The sequence below is a fragment of the Sorex araneus genome, chromosome 6, assembly GCF_027595985.1.
Source record: "Sorex araneus isolate mSorAra2 chromosome 6, mSorAra2.pri, whole genome shotgun sequence".
NCBI classification, from domain to species: domain Eukaryota; kingdom Metazoa; phylum Chordata; class Mammalia; order Eulipotyphla; family Soricidae; genus Sorex; species Sorex araneus.
The window spans coordinates 39965388-39982223 of NC_073307.1; the positions used below are offsets into that span (position 1 = coordinate 39965388).

General features: G+C 42.5%; 1 protein-coding gene across 1 annotated transcript in view; it reads right to left on the reverse strand.

Moving 5' to 3' along the window:
- HSD17B4 (hydroxysteroid 17-beta dehydrogenase 4) overlaps nt 1-16836 on the reverse strand; it is a 70700-nt gene that overhangs the window by 38230 nt on the left and 15634 nt on the right. The window contains exons 5-11 of the mRNA XM_004609805.2: nt 15145-15166; nt 14931-14977; nt 12389-12473; nt 10628-10815; nt 7755-7846; nt 5178-5202; nt 3331-3459 (exon numbers count right to left, since the gene is read on the reverse strand). Coding sequence (XP_004609862.2) covers nt 3331-3459; nt 5178-5202; nt 7755-7846; nt 10628-10815; nt 12389-12473; nt 14931-14977; nt 15145-15166 — 588 coding nt within the window. The remainder of the gene's footprint in view (nt 1-3330; nt 3460-5177; nt 5203-7754; nt 7847-10627; nt 10816-12388; nt 12474-14930; nt 14978-15144; nt 15167-16836) is intronic.

A 16836-nucleotide genomic window follows, 5' to 3' on the forward strand; every position in this document is an offset into this window, starting at 1 on the left:
AGCTTCTGCACCGCAAAAGATACAGTGACCAGAATCCAAAGACTATCCACAGAATGGGAAAGGATATTTACACAATACCCATCAGATAAGGGGTTGATATCAATGGTATATAAAGCACTGGTTGAACTCTACAAGAAGAAAACATCCAACCCCATCAAAAAATGGGGTGAAGAAATGAACAGAAACTTTACCAAGGAAGAAATACGAATGGCCAAAAGGCACATGAAAAAGTGCTCTACATCACTAATCATCAGAGAGATGCAGATCAAAACAACCACAAGATACCACCTCACACCACAGAGACTAGCGCACATCCAAAAGAACAAAAGCAACCGCTGTTGGAGAGGATGTGGGGAGAAAGGGACCCTTCTACACTGCTGGTGGGAATGCCGACTGGTTCAGCCCTTCTGGAAAACAATATGGACGATTCTCAAAAAATTAGAAATTGAGCTCCCATTTGACCCAGCAATACCACGGCTGGGAATATATCCCAGAGAGGCAAAAAAGTATAATCGAAATGGCATCTGCACATGTATGTTCATCGCAGCACTGTTTACAATAGCCAGAATCTGGAAAAAACCCGAATGCCCTAGAACGGATGACTGGTTGAGGAAACTTTGGTACATCTATACAATGGAATACTATGCAACTGTTAGAAAAAAGGAGGTCACAAATTTTTTATTTAAGTGGATGGGCATGAAAAGTTTCATGCTAAGTGAAATGAGTCAGAAAGAGAGAGAGACATAGAAAGATTGCACTCATCTATGGCATATAAAATAACAGAGTGGGAGACTAACACCCAAGAATTGTAGAAACAACTACCAGGAGGTTGACTCCATGGCTAGGAGGCTGGCCTCACATTCTGGGGAAAGGGCAACTCAGAGAAGGGATCACCAACTATAATGTAGTCGAAGGCCATGTGGGAGAAGGGAGTTGCGGGCTGAATGAGGGCTAGAGACTGAGCACAGTGGCCACTCAACACCTTTATTGCAAACCACAACAGCTAATTAGAGGGAGAGAACAGAAGGGAATGCCCTGCCACAGTGACAGGGTGGGGTGGGGAGAGATGGGATTGGGGAGGATGGGAGGGATGCTGGGTTTACTGGTGGTGGAGTATGGGCACTGGTAAAGGGATGGGTTCCCGAACTTTGTACGGGGGAAGCATAAGCACAAATGTGTATAAATCCGTAACTGTACCCTCATGGTGATTCATTAATTAAAAATAAATAAATTTATTATTAAAATAATAATAATAAAGACAACAATAATGGTTTTGTTAAAGCTGCAACTAAACAAAGTGACAACAGAATAGAAAATGACTCCTATGACACTATTCTGCAAGCTAGCCGCAACCTTCACAGGCACTCCGTAATGTGGTGGATGCTCTCTGGCCATCAAGGGAAAAAACTGTGAAAAGCTGAAAGAGACTCGAGAGCCAACCAAGCATCACTGAAGCTGCCAAGGTTCCAACACTACAGGGGCTCTGAGCCTCGCTGTTCTTGCAGAGATGTTACCACTCTGCTAGGGGGATCCTAGTCCCCAAACATGCAATTTCTGTTGGTGAAGAGACAACAAACTGCCCTTCTCTCCCACTACTCTCCACATCCTCTGGGATTAACAATGATAAGACACAGGAATAGTTTCAGACAGCACTAAAAACTCCTCTAGAGAAAACTGTCATAACCAGTGACTCCAGATATTGTTCTAGGCCTAAACTTTTGTTTAAGGAAAAAGACTCATGGCACAGCAACATATGCCCTAAGTCTAAGGGCTCAGGGGTCTCCTAACACACTCAGAGCTGCAGGCCTCCATCCACAGACCACAGAGGGGGAGGTGGGCTGGCACAGCCTCGAATGCCAGGCTCTCGCTGCTTGATAACCCTTCGTGAGCCTCTCCCAGCCAGATGCTGCGCAAGACACGGCCAGGGGAAGGGAAAGTTCTGCACACAGAGACAGACCCCTAATCTGCTCAGAGCTCAAAGAATGAGAACGTTTGGACCAGTTATTTCATTTTTTGAGAACTTAAGTGCTAACATCTTTTGTAAAACAAGAATACTGGGAAAGTATTCTGGAAAATCACAATTATACAGAAACACAGAATCTTTTTAAAGCACTATTTTAAATATAAGAGGTTTCTTTCCATTATAAGCACATAATTCCATTCATTACTTTCCCTCATACCAGTCTAACACTGCTAAGGCAAATAAATGAAATTGACATCAGAGGGCAAACTTCTAATACACTTCTTCCTTTTTCCTTTCATTCATGTTCAATGATAGGTGACTTACTCATGAGATTTAATTTATCTCAAATTTTAAAATTTAGATTACAAAAAATGCTAATATAAAGGATACAGCATCATGCTATTAACTGATTGATAAAAAGCACAATGAAAAGCACAGTGACTGTGTACCAATAGGTGGAAGGTATCCTTAAGGATAAAAGAACACCACTTTTCAGATGACGTTTTAAATGTACAATTACCAAAACAAAACAAAACAAAACGAAAGTCTTTTTTTTCTCAACTAAACCATCTTTCCTAGAAGATCCTTTTAACTTTGACATACATCCATATGTGACTCTCTTCAGGAAGAAGAAATTTACTTTTACTTGACTATCTCTGTTGTGTATCACAGGCTGATTCAACAGTTCAGATGATAAACTGAAAGAATTTACTAAACACTTTCCAGGAGTTCAGCACTGTACTAGCAACAAATACAAAAGAGAGATACACAGTTTAAAGCCACCCAGAGAAAGTAAGATGAGCAATTCAGAGACCACATGTTTAACAAAAGCCCTGGAAGTTACTTTAGGATTAGGAAGTTTTGAGAACTGAGCTAGGAGAGAGATCAATGGAGCTCAGAATGCCTGGGGAGGGTGGGGGTGGGGGGGTGTCATGAACATCTGGGGCTGAGGGTTTTGGTTTTGTTTTTTTTAAAAGCAGACCTAAGATTAGCAGAGGCAGAAATAACAGCAGAAAAGGAGAACAAAATATAAGAGAGAAATTTTAAAAAGTGGTGTGGAAAAAAAAAAAAACATTAAACCCAAAATGCTAAAACTAAGCCCATCTATTCACTAGACAGAAAAGCGCTGAACTGAACAGGCCGACCCTCGCCTGTGGAACCAGCCATGGAATGCTGAGCAGCTGCGTTCTGCACGGGGTGAACCTCGCCGAAGTCCCGCCGCTCAACGGGGTCATGTAAAACACCTGGAAAACTGCCCGTGGCAATGACATACCCATCTGGAACCGGAAGGGTTCTGCCACCTCCTGAGCGGAGAAGGCACTGTCCGAGAGAAGAGCAAGCACGGCTGCGCTGACTGGGCTCGTTACCTTGAATTCTGTTGGGCTTGCTGGCATTGCGGAAGTCGCAGATCTTCGTCCACTGAGCTTTCACGGTCTCGGGCGTCATTGGCTGGTTCTTCTGTCTGACATTGGCGCCAAGGGCCCGCTCCCAACGTACTGGTTATAGAGACGCAAGTAAGAGATTGAGTACGAAACAGAAAGGAAAATCCATAAATGCCCTTGGGATTGTTTCTTAACTTTCAGAAGAGAATTCCAGAGTTGGGCGAAAAAGATTCTAAACCTCTGAAGGATTCTGCTACCCTTAGTATAGTACCTACCTACCCTTAGTACCCTTAGCGTGCAATTTTCCTAAAACAGTAAACCCAAAAGGATGTCAACATTTCTTCCTCCTGTTATTTGATGCTAAGAGAAATAACCCTCCTCTCTAAGCCTGCCACACATGGAGGCAGAATGAAATGCTAGATCAGAACATTTCAAATACAGATCCCTCAGGTAATAAGCTTCAAGAATGCCCATGGATCACTCAGGTAATAAACTTCAAGACCAAACTTTATTGGGCAGTAACTAAGGATCTGTGGTGCGACAACAGGCAAAAGACTCCAAATAATCCGAAATTAGTATATGAAATAGTCTTACATGAGTCTCCTCCCTTGGTGCTTCCTTTCCCACAGGAAGTCACAACTAGAGTGACCAAATTCACAAAAATCATTAGTGACAGATAAGCGTCATGAAGAACAGTTTTCTGACACTGGTAACCTTGGGCTGGAGCGATAGCACAGCGGTTGGGCGTTTGCCTTTCACGCGGTCAACCTGTGTTCGATTCCTCCACTCCTCTCGGAGAGCCCAGCAAGCTACCGAGAGTATCAAGCCCGTATGGCAGAGCCTGACAAGCTACCCGTGCGTATTGGATATGCCAAAATAGTAACAATAAGTCTCTCAATGAAAGACGTTACTGGTGCCCGCTTGAACAAATCAATGACAGTTACTGGTAACCTCATTAAACATAATGGTCAGAGTCAAATGGCTGTTAAACTAAAGATTGGCTGTGGGAAGAGCAGACACGTCTGCTTTGCGAGCTCACCGACTGATGACATATCAGATACACTCTCCACTGCACCCTCAAAAATGAGCAATATATTTTGTAATAATGGAATGAAAACTCATGGTGAAAATGTAGACTCTACAGTGGCTACAGTTCTTCCTTCCATGGATGGCAACCTTGTAATTGGCAGCCACCAACAGAAAACATGAACCAGAACTGTGGAACTGTCACAAGTATTTGAAAATGTGCAAGACAATGATCTGATTTGGGGTCCACAAGAAATGAGAAGTGGCACAAAAAGGGGTTGAAGCCAAACAAATTTACTGCTGGGCTGAAGGGAAACCATGTTCACATGTTATTAGTTTCTGTCCCAGGCAGTTCCACACTATCTTCTGGATGTCTAACATGTCAGGGAAACATGAGTCCAGCCAGAGATTAGGAGCACACGCCATTATGCCCTCCCGGAGAGGATCCTTCCATCTGTGTGGAAACAGCCTTCCCTCCCTCCTCTCTGCTAAGACAAAGAACGAGTATGAGAGAGGCTAGACACGTGGGAGGACAAACATCCATATCAGGAGGGTCTGTGCTATCTAAAGGAACGGTCAGTTCTAAGTAGCACAGGGCAAGTCCTGGATGAGAACAGGAAGAAAACTGAAAAGTTTTTGATGTGCCACTGGGCACCAGGACAGCCTGAAGTTTTAGTGTATCTGCCGGTCTAGCAATGTCTGACTCTGATTATGTAAAGGTTCTCACAAGACCCACCCACAGCTCTTAATCGGAAACTCAGATTTAAAGAGATGAAAATAACATATGGCATAAGAAAAACACTTACATTTTCCAATCCAGCCTGCTCCAACCTGCAAAACAAAAAAAAAAAATAAAATGGGGGGAAGAAAGGTAGGTAGTTACTCCATCTTACGTGCAATCAATTCACAGAATTCCTCACAAGGCAACTGAAATTCCCAGGTATGCCAGTCTTCAGGCTGAGAACTCTGGGGTCTTCTCAGAGTAGGGACGGGCAGCCTCCTCCCACCTCCCCCCGCCCCGCCCCCCTGATTTCCAGAAGCCCCAGCAGCCACATCCAAATTCTACAGCCCCCCGCTTACCACAAAGGCTCATCCATCAGGCCAACTTTACAGACTGGAGATGAAATCTCAAAAGATATCCGCTAGTAGCAAAAATTCACAAGTACACAGGTTGCCCGGCTGGAATATCAGGGGCGCCCTCGGGAGGGAGGCCGAGTCCCCACCCTGCCAAAAGCCCCAGAACTCACACTCCACCGCTGCCACCACACCAAAGGACCCACTTCACTGCCTCACAACCAAGCCCTGCAGAGAGGCCAAACTGCCAAAACTCCCAGCTGACTTCACTCAGCACAGTTCCACATAGCAGCAAAATGAATGATCTCATCTTTTCAAGGGGCCAAAGAAGGGCCAAAGGCAACAGAACCTGAGAATTAGTCCACAGAACTGAGCTACCACAGTGGGAGATGGGGGTGGCAGGGGAGGCTGGGAGGGAGACCCTGAAACAATGGCAGAGGGGAGCAAACACTGACGAAGGGGTTGGTGCGGGAATGTTGTCCACGTGAAGCCCTATCATTAATAGTCGTGTAAAGCATGGTAACTAAAACAAAATAAATTTTTAAAGGTTAAAAATAAAAACAAGGCAACTATCTTAGATATTACACTACTAGATGACAAGGGATGAACGTGACAGAGACCTACTGCAGGGGAGCAGTCCCACGACTGCAGCGCCCCTGATACGTTGACACATAAAGCGGCAGCAGGGAAAGAGGCAGGCAGGAAGTAGAACCTGGATGTCAGCCGCCCAGGCAGAGAGCAGTTCTATTAATGCACTGTGGCCACGGTGGTATGATTTGGTTTCTCAACATCAGAGTGTCCTCTTATGGAAGACAAGGACAACACGGTCACAGACCAGCACATCGCAGGCGCAAATGACACTTCCCTCGGAAAAGACTTAGCGGATAGCGTCAAAATCAAACAGAAATAAAATCAGATATGAACTTAATGAACAGCCTAGAATCCTTTTACTTTCCTGGGAAGGACTTTATTAATGTTTTCAGTAGAGTCACTGCAAGGAGACTCTGGGTGAGGAGGGCCTGGCAGGCCTCCCCAGCTGGGTTCTGGGGCCCCAGGGCCACTCCGAGCAGTCCTCAGCCTCCCGAGCTCTGGTGGTGAGTGAGGTAGTTGGGCCTGGTGATGGGGTCCTGTCCAGGCTGAGGTACCAGGATGGTGGGGGTGGGGCCAGGTGACAGTGGCCACTAGGGCCAGCCACACTCAGCAGCAATGCAGGGGACCATGCAGTCCTGCAGGACAGAGATCAGGCGCAGGCTTCATGCATGTGCTCCAGCCCTGGGCACTCCCTTCCCAGCCCCACGCAAAACACCTTGATAGGGAGATAAATGCACAAATGCACCAACAGCAATACACAGAGAGACTGCTCTTTCTTTCTTCTCTTCTTCTTTTCTCACCCTAGAGGCCATTCCAAGAAAAGCTCAGGGGAAAATGTCTGATGTAAAGAAAATTCTGTACGCTTTTTTGTCCAATTTTGAGAGTGAATAAACAAGCTGCAAGTTCCTCTCAGTACTACAAACATTCTTGCTGAGTCAAATAACTGACACCGAACACACAAAGAATCTATCAAACTTCAGCAAGTGGCAATCCAGTCTCAGAGTTTAAATCTGGATATTACACAGACCACATCTCTTAGCAATCAGGCAAAACCAAACGTTCCTCATTTTATAATGTTCACATATTATAGAAGAACAAAACATACATAACTGTCTAGGCTGTGTCTGAAATGTGTATCTAAAACACAGATGATTCATTCATGGGAAATGTTAATCCAATGAAAGGTTAGGATGGACTACTTTAAAACATTTAAAATAGACATTTCTGGAGAGTGGCAATGTGAATAATTTTTCTTTTCCTCCACATACTTGTATATTTGAAATGCTTTACAAAAGCAAGTATTGCCATTTGTTCACAGAATTCATAATATAATTATGAATTTTGAATTTTGAAAGATGATGCTATTAAGATATTAACGAGAGAAGGCAGGAGGCGACTTTCTGAGCTCCAGCCTGCTTCATGCTGCTCCTGTTCCCCTTCTGCAAATGAGACCTGTAAACAGCTCTTCTCACCTCTGCTTTTCAATAGTTCACATTCGATGGTGGCTATTTGGCTCCAAGGAGATATGCAGGGACTATTTTTATATGCACACAAGAGTTTTTTCGCTCAAATGAATAATGCTAATCAATCACTTCAAATAAGTGATATCAACAAATACAGATTTGAGCAACAGTGAACAATTGATAAATACTTTTAAAATCATTTTTATACTGAATTTGGTGATATTTTCCAGGAATATGGAAGGAAGGGAAGAATACCTCAAATAAGGAACCATTTTCTTCACACTTTTCATGGCATAGCCAAAGGACCAGGGGTGCCACGTACTCGGGCTTCAGAGCATCCAAAAGATCTGAAATCAATATAAAACACTAAGTTTGTAAAAAAAAGTAGACACATATTCAATGAATCATTTTACCTTATGGAAATTTCTTACATCACAAGTCAGAGACTTTAAATAAGAACATAATAAAAATAAGTAAGATAAGTAAATAAAAAACCTAGTAAGCCAAGCATTTAAGGCTTCTGGAAAAGCTTTGTCATCCCCGGATCCCAGGGAGGCCATCTGCAAGCTTTGTCAAGCTTCTAAACTTGAAGCAATCAGGTCACCATTCCCACGGTGGAAAACATACTACCAAGGAAAAGACGTATTTGAAGCAGGGATAACTTGGGCACCACTCACAAAGTGCCGCTGCACTCCCAGCTACTTAACCAGGAGTGACAGAAACTACAAAACAGCTTTGACAATTGCCAGGGCAGTCACCTGTTGGTGTGGAACGACCCTAGTGACATTCCCAATGAGTCGAAAGTGGAAGGCACTTTCCCCTCACACACATGCTCCGAGCAGCCTGGAGCAGAAAGGAATTACATAACGAGAACAAAGGCTGCACTGTACAGCGATGCAGGCGACTGAGGACTCTCACCACGGCGACTCAAGCCCTGGACCTGTGTCTTCTCACTTAAAGAATGATTAGGACTGCTGTCAGGCCGGGGACACAGCCCAGTGGGAGAGCACTTGGCCTTTCCTATGTGAGGCCCTACATTCATCCTCTGACTCCCAGAAAAGTGAAAAAGGGGAATAATCCTAACGGTTCTCCTTGTCTCCTCCACCAGTGTTCCAAGGCTCAAATGAGGTGTGAACTGTAAATGGAACAATCTTGAATGAACCAAATTAATGCCATCTTAACTGTGAAATTACAAAGTACATTAATATAGCTGAGCAATAAAAGATGAAATTTGCAGTTGTATTAAAGAGCAGCTCTAAGGTGTCAGGGACAGAGATGAGGGACATGACCGTAGGGCAAAATGACCCAAGCCCAGTCCCCAGTGCCCCCAGCAGTGCTAGACCCACGCAGTACTGCAGTCTTGGGGCCGAGCTGAACTGTCTGACCCTGTTGGCCAAGCATCACTGAGAGTGGTGGGTGACCTTGAGCAATGCTTGGGGAAGGGCCAAAAACCAAAAGCAGCTCCTGAAACTTTTCACTTTTGGGCCTGGAGTGATAACACAGCAGGTAGGGCATTTGCCTTGCATGCAGCCGACCCGGGTTCGATTCCCAGCATCCCATATGGTCCGTCCCCTGAGCACTGCCAGGAGTAATTCCTGAGTGCAGAGCCAGGAGTGATCCCTGTGCACCGCCGGGTGTCACCCAAAAAGCAAAAAAAAAAAAAAAAACCCTGTTCACTTTTTCCAGTGCCATACTGCTCTCTGCTACATGCATGAGAAAACTAGATTCCAACCACTTCATATTGTATGATAAATTCTCTTTTTTTCTTTTTGGCTTTCTGGGTCACACCCGATGATGCTCAGGGGTTATTCCAGGCTCTGCACTCAGGAATCATGCCTGGTAGTGCTCGGTGAACCTTATGAGATGCCAGGGATTGAACCTGGGTTAGCCATGTGCAAGGTAAATGCCCTACCTGCTGTACTATCACTCCAGCCCCTGTAGGATAAATTCTTAACAATTATTCCACCCATTTCAAGACAAAAAATTTCTTCTATTTCCCTCCCTTATGCATCAGGACAAAAAAGAAATAGTAAAGGATATTTATATATACAGATTCCAATAATTGAGCTAACTCTACAATGAATGCATTGTAGAGTTGCACCTATAAATTCCAACTGGGCATCTGTAGCAATAGATGAAAAGAGAAAAAAAAATGTGTCATAAAGAAAAAATAAGTGTGCCTTGCATCTTACACCATGTTATCACATAATCCAAGTACATACTGTTGCTTTACAGTTTTTTCAACACTCTCCCAAAGTCCTAGGCTAGGGAGCATTTTATTAATTTCGACTTCATAATCAACAAAATAAGGCTCCAAAGAGTAGGTAAAATTCTGGCTGGAGTGATAGTAAGTATGGCGCTTCCTTGCACGGCTCAAGTTCGATCCCCAGCATCCTGTATGGTCCTCCAAACACTGCCAGGAATACTCCTAAGTGCAGAGCCAGGAGTAGCCTCTGTGCATCACTGACTATGACCCAAAAAGCCAAAACAAAAAATAAAAAAGAAGAGTAGGTAAAATTCCTGTGAAATCTCATAGGGTATAAGATAAAAAGTTGTGTGAAATCAAAATTAGAATTTATGATTATTTACTCAGTCAACTGCTATTTTCCACAACATTATATGACAGGACTTATCTCGTCATTGTGAGCCTGGTGCTCTGAAGAACCTGTTGCTGCAGAAACTAGATTCTAAAGAATTGATGAAGAACCGACAAGAGAAAGTTCTCTCAATTCAATTAGGAAAACGTAAGAAAGACAGGCTCTGTGAGGCATCCAAAGGACATATTCAGAAAGACGAAAAATGAAGTCAAAAGGATGGTCACGGACACAAGAAGGCAAAGGAGTTTTTTAAATGACAGAAATGGGCCAGAAAGAGAGTAAAGCAGGTAGGGCACTTGCCTTACAAAATGAAAGTTTATTTCAGTGTGGCAGAATGATTTTTTTCATTTTTTTATTTTGATTTAAAGAATCAAAATAAAATTGATTTTAGCTTTTCTAAATTTTCCATAAGGAACACAAATTTTGCATAATGGGGATTTGAAATTGAGAGGAAGTAAGTTTTTAATTTCTGAAAATTAAATTACTAGTTGATGTGGATAAAGGTGTAAAAGCACTGAAAACTCTACTTACCTTCAGGCAAAACACTCTTAGTCATCCGTGATCCAGCAGTTGGGGCAATAGTATTGCAATGAATATTGCTTTTACTGCCTTCCAAGGCAAGAGTATTTGAAAGGCCGAGAAGACCCAGTTTGGCAGCACTGTAATTCGCCTGGCCAAAATTGCCATAGATTCCTGAAGCTGACGAAGTCATAATGATCCTAAAAGAAAAATCAATCTCTCTACATCATCTTTCCTATGCTTTGATAATGCTACACCTCTTTCCCCCTTTTTTCAGTAGTATGAGACATGTCGCTGGAACGATAGCACAGCGGTAGGGCGTTCGCCTTTCATGTGGTCTACCCGTGTTCGAATCCTCCGCCCCTCCTGGAGAGCCTGGCAAGCTACCAAGATTATCTCGCCCAAATGGCAGAGCCTGTCAAGCTACCTGTGGCATATCCAATATGCCAAAAACAGTAACAATAAGTCTCACAATGAAAGACGTTACTGGTGCCCGCTCGAACAAATCGATGAGCAACGGGATGACGGTGACAGAATGAGACATGTCAAAAGCATCAATTTATAATGCCAATAGGTTCTTAAGTCATGATTCACATATTTTAAATAACCATAAGGTGAAAGTAGTTTCCTAAACTTCAACTATAATATTTAACTAAACAGATCAGGTCAAGACCGAATGAATTCTAGTATATAATGCAAAATGAATGTAAACTAAAAGAATATGAACTGTCTACTGACAATAATATTTATAAAATATAAAGTAAACTGACAGTATGTGCATCAAAATGTCTGGGTTTTGAGGATGGCTCAAAGGGATGGAGCACACTATTTCAAGTAGGAGCACTGGCACAGTCCCCAGCACCACAGGGTCCTCTGAGCACAACAGGTATGGACAAAAGACCAAAATTCCCTCTCTTTGCAGGGAATATCAGGTTAACCAGTTGTAAATCTTCGGTTCTCATCACTTTGCCCTTCCTATTCTCTTTGTAGACAGCATCAAATGCCTCACAGTAAAAAACCACCCCATAATCTTACCCACTCTTAACACTACTCTAGTAAACCAAATAAAATAAATCACTTACTTTTACAAACTGCTGGGATCAGGAAAGACAAGAAACCTCCAATAAGAACACATTTCACACTGATTGACTTCAAGGATGTGAGTGAACCCTAAATTTTCTAGAAGGACTCTAACTCTAGGGCGTTAGAGCCCTATTGAGAGCCTATTCAGAGCATCACTTTGTTTCCTCTATAGGAGCCACACCCAGCAGTGCTACTGACCACCAGGGGGGCGGTGCTGGGTTAGGGTATGGGCCCTGAAGTGCTCAGGACAGAATTCACAGCCTCACACAGGCTAGGTACATGTTCTACCCCTTGAGCCAGTTCCCCAGAACTTCAACAGTTTACAAAGACTAATGTCTGACTATACCAGACAGTAGCAAACAGCCACAGTTTCATTGAGGCTAAGGACACACCATATAGACTCTTTGAGAATAAGTACAGCTAAACCCTCTTTTTTCTGCTGCAAGATCAGAGAACAGCAGGAAACTCATTAGTGGTAAAAAAGTAGGAGAGGAAAAGAAATAGAAAGCTGCCTAACTCAGTAAATCTGTCATTAAAGTACACCCATTTAGTGAGAACTTATGCACCAAAATTACATTTCAAAGGTCTGTGCTTATGTGAATGTGTTTTCAATGGCAAAAGCAACTGTCCCTGCTAATATACCAGAATCCACATACAGAACTCCACTCCTTCACTGTTGCACGTAACTACCTTCCAAACTTCTGCTTCTTCATGTGATCCCAAGCTGCCCGTGTGACCAGGAAGGAGCCCCGCAAATGAACTCTATGGATTATATCTGGAACAAGAAAGTATTGTTAAGAACATTTTATCAAAATATGCACAGCTAGGCATACAGCAGAAGCCCCATACGCGATGATTTATTCATACAAAGATGTTCCCCTTTGTATAATTTATCAGTTGCCACGCATCTCACTGAAGAACTTAGCCTCTATTCCAACGATGCTGCCAACCAAGTGTTCAAGTCTGTGTCCACCATAATTCATGACAAAACTGACATCCCTCAACAACTAAAAGGCAATCCAACTGTCCCTGCTAACATACAAATCCACATACAAAACTCTACCCCTTTAGCTTATGTCTGCTTTATATAAAAATTCACTTACAAAAATATCTGAAATGCCTACATACACTGGGGGCTGGAGAGACAGTACAGCGAGTAGGGTGCTTACCTTGAACATGGCCAACCCAGGTTCAATCCCAAGCATCCCATAATGGTACCCCAAGCACTGCCAGGAGTAATTCCTGAATGCAAAGGCAGGAGTAGCTCCTGAGCATTGCCAAGTATGGCCCAAAAACAAAAATTTACATATATAATTGGATACAACACAAACATTAGTCCAAGGGAAAGAGTAGTTAGAAGTGGTGAGTTCAGCTCGGAACCAGAAGGAAGCCGCATCAGAGCTCAGTGTCAAGCTAAGCCTCCTTTCCGACAAACCTCCCTCCTCAGCTGCTTTGCTCCCCTCAGCTGTCCCAAGAGGAAACAAAAAGTTCCTCTTTCCCTCCTTTTAAGTCACAGGTGGACACTCTGCTTCTCCTAAAAGAACAAGAGAACTGCAGTCGAGAACTGCAGTAGATCAACAGCAACCCTACAGATAATGTGAGTCACCTCAGTTAGCACAGACAACTCTCTGACCAACAGTTTTATGCTCTCGTGTCCAAAGAAAGAACCAAAAGGGGCAAACAGCAAAAACAAAAACGGTGGTGTCTAATTACCTAAGCCTTCTCTCTTCAAAGTGACAATCCTAACGGAAGTCACTGCTGCTAAAAAGCTTTGACCTTACAAATGGGTTCTTCTGGTTTACTTTTCAGGTCTTCGTTATTTTTACCGCCCCAGTCTCCCTCCCATAGCCTGGTTCTTGTTCTCAATATAAGACACACAAACAGCTAAGCGTCCTAAACATGATTTTCTTTTAAAAAGCTGGTATGCTAGAAAATGGTGACAACCTCTCAAGGAGACAAAAGAGAAACAAGCTGAAAGGTATAAAATAGTTCTGGATAACTTCTGCAAACAGGTTTTAAACAGCTTTATTCAATTCATTTTCCCCCATTTATTTTTTAATTGAATCACAATGATATAAACATTTACAAAGTTGTTCATGATTGGATTTCAGTCACTGAATGTTACAACACCCATTCCTTCGCCAGTGAGCTTTATCCATCACCAATGTCCCCAGTTTCCCTCCCCGCCCCCAAGCCTGTCCCACTGCCTGGCACTATGGCAGGCAATTTCCCTCTCTTTCTTCCCTTCCTTTCCCTCCTTCTCTCCCCTCCCTCCCCACTCCCTCCCCTCCTTCTGACTTTCCATCTACCTCTCCTCCCTCTCTTTCTCTCCCCCCCCCTCTCTCTCCCTTTGGGTCTTATGGTTTGCAATACAGATAATGAAAGGTTATCAGGTATATCCCTTTACCTGTGTCCTTCACCCCACACACACTCTTGTGACAAGCTTCCAACCACTGACCTATCTTCCTGATCACTGCTTACCCTCAATTTGGATATTAGTCTTGTACTATATTTTAATTCTTAAACAAACAAAAACTAGGCTATTCCTGTTATTTGTCCTCACATGCAAAGTGAATATAAATCACATATACAGAAGCAAAAGTAGGGAAAGCAAACGTTTTACTTTTGGGATTTTTAAAATTTTGACCTTAACAGGCAAAATATTCAGTTTCATATTACTTGTTAGAAGCAACTTTTTTCCAAAGGTATAAACTTAAAAGGCTAAATGGATAGGAATAGTTTAAAAGACTTGTAGTAAGAAATTACTTATCCCAGAAGAAGATGAGAAAGGGAAGCAATGGAGGACAAGGTCAGGGTTTTGTTAGAAGCAACTTTTTTCCAAAGGTATAAACTTAAAAGGCTAAATGGATAGGAATAGTTTAAAAGACTTGTAGTAAGAAATTACTTATCCCAGAAGAAGATGAGAAAGGGAAGCAATGGAGGACAAGGTCAGGGTTTTGTTTATACTGGGGATATGGGAGAGTAGCAGAACTATACATCCAAAGCACAGACTTTCAGTTGTTACACTGAAAAAATGACACCAAAGGTGCAACCGCCAAACTCTGTATTGTGCCTAACAAGGTGGCAGTGACAGGGGACAGAGTATGGGGACACTGGTGGAGAACAGCTGAAACTGGTGGTAGGATCGGTGCTGAAATATTATGTACCTAAAATTCAACTATTAAGAGCTTTGTAAATCATGGGTTCTTTAAAAAACATTTTTTTTACTTACCCCAGTCTTCATCACTTATTCTACCGAAGGAACGGTCTCTCAGAATTCTAAAAAAAAAAAAATAGATTAGGTAGAGAGAAAATAAACACAGGGGTGAGGGTAAACACTTTGCATGCACATTACTACAATCAGCAAAGGAAATACTAATAAACATTTAAGGGGGGAACCTTTGCATGCACATTACTTCACTACAATTAAAAAAGGAAATACTTACCCAGCATTGTTGATAATAATATCTACGACATAAAAAGATCCAAGTCACAAACGTAAGAAACAAGCATTTCAGTTTTTATTTGCTTACAACTAACATTTCTTTCAAAATTGGGGGGTTTTAACACTCACACAGAAAAGTAAATATAACAGGTAAAGTGTGCCAGCGAGAGAACATTTTACACTGATAGCAAAAACATATCTAACTCACAAAACAAAAGTATCACATTCTATCAGCACTTTGCTTCCAAATTTATGTATCGTCCCTCTCAGAGAGCCCAGCAAGCTACCGAGAGGATCCCGCCCGCACAGTAGAGCCTGGCAAGCTCCCCATGGTGTATTCGATATGCCAAAAATAGTAACAACAAGTCTCACAATGGAGACGTTACTGGTGCCTGCTTGAACAAATTGATGAATAACAGAACGACAGTGCAGAGCAGTGCTACCTTCCTTTCCACCCCTGCTTTCTGTTGCCATTAAGTCAGCTGATTTAAAAGACGAGCTGCAGAGGGTTCTTGGTGGTGGAATATATGCACTGGTGAAGGGATGGGTGGTCCAGCATTATATAACTGAGACTTAAGCCTGAAAACTTTGTAACTTTCCACATGGTGAGTCAATAAAAAATAAATTAGGAAGAAAAAAAGAAAAAATAAATAAATAAATGCTATATACACACCAGATTAATTAATTAATTAATTAATTGATTTAATTAAAGATGAGCTACTGCCCAGTTCAGGTTCTCAGGATTTGCTCATCTAACCTCAATATCCATGCAACAAGTCCAAAGTTTAAAGGCTATTTCCAGAAACAGGGCAACAGTTCAAGGGGCTGGAAGCACATGTTCTGCACACAGGAGGCCTGGATGTCCTGGGCACCAACCAGAGCAACCCTCGAGCAATGAACCCCAGGAGTATAGCCCCCAAGCACATCCCAGTGTGGTCCCAAATCAAGACAAAACAAAGATCTTTTTTCTTCTTGCCACTCAAAAGTCAAAAGGCCCAGCCAGGGCTAGAGACAGTACAGCAGGTAGGGCACTTAGCCTGCCCATAGCTGCCATGGGTGCATCCCCTGAGCACTGCCAGGAGTAATACTTGAGTGCAGAGGCAAGAGTAAACCCTGAGCATTGCCACGTGTGGCCACAAAACAACAACAACAACAAAAAGGCCAAGCCAGGGCCAGAGATTAACTCAATAGAACACATGTTCTGCAGGCATATTACCACTAATCATGTCCCACTTTTTGGATTTCTGTATCTCTGCCATATATAAACAAGTCTTTAAGGAGCTCAACAATACTTTAGTATGGTCAAACTAAACAATATACTTGAGATGCTTCTTTTTAAAAAAAAGATTATTATGTGTCATTCAAATCAGTTAGTTTAAGATACTGAATCAAATCTTTTAAATGATTTGTAATTATTCTAAAGATTCCACTGAGTCCTCTAATGTCAACAAATGATGATAGATATGAAATTTAGAGAATTCGTACACATTTTCTGCAAGCTCTTTAAGTGTGTTTTTTTTAAATAATGAATGAACTTTTTTTTTTAATTTTATTGAATCACTGTGAGATAGTTACAAGCTTTCATGTTTGGATTACAATCTCACAATGATCAAACAACCATCCCTCCACCAGTGCACATTCCCCACCACCAATATCCCGGGTATACTCCTCCTTTCCCACCCTCCCCCTGCCT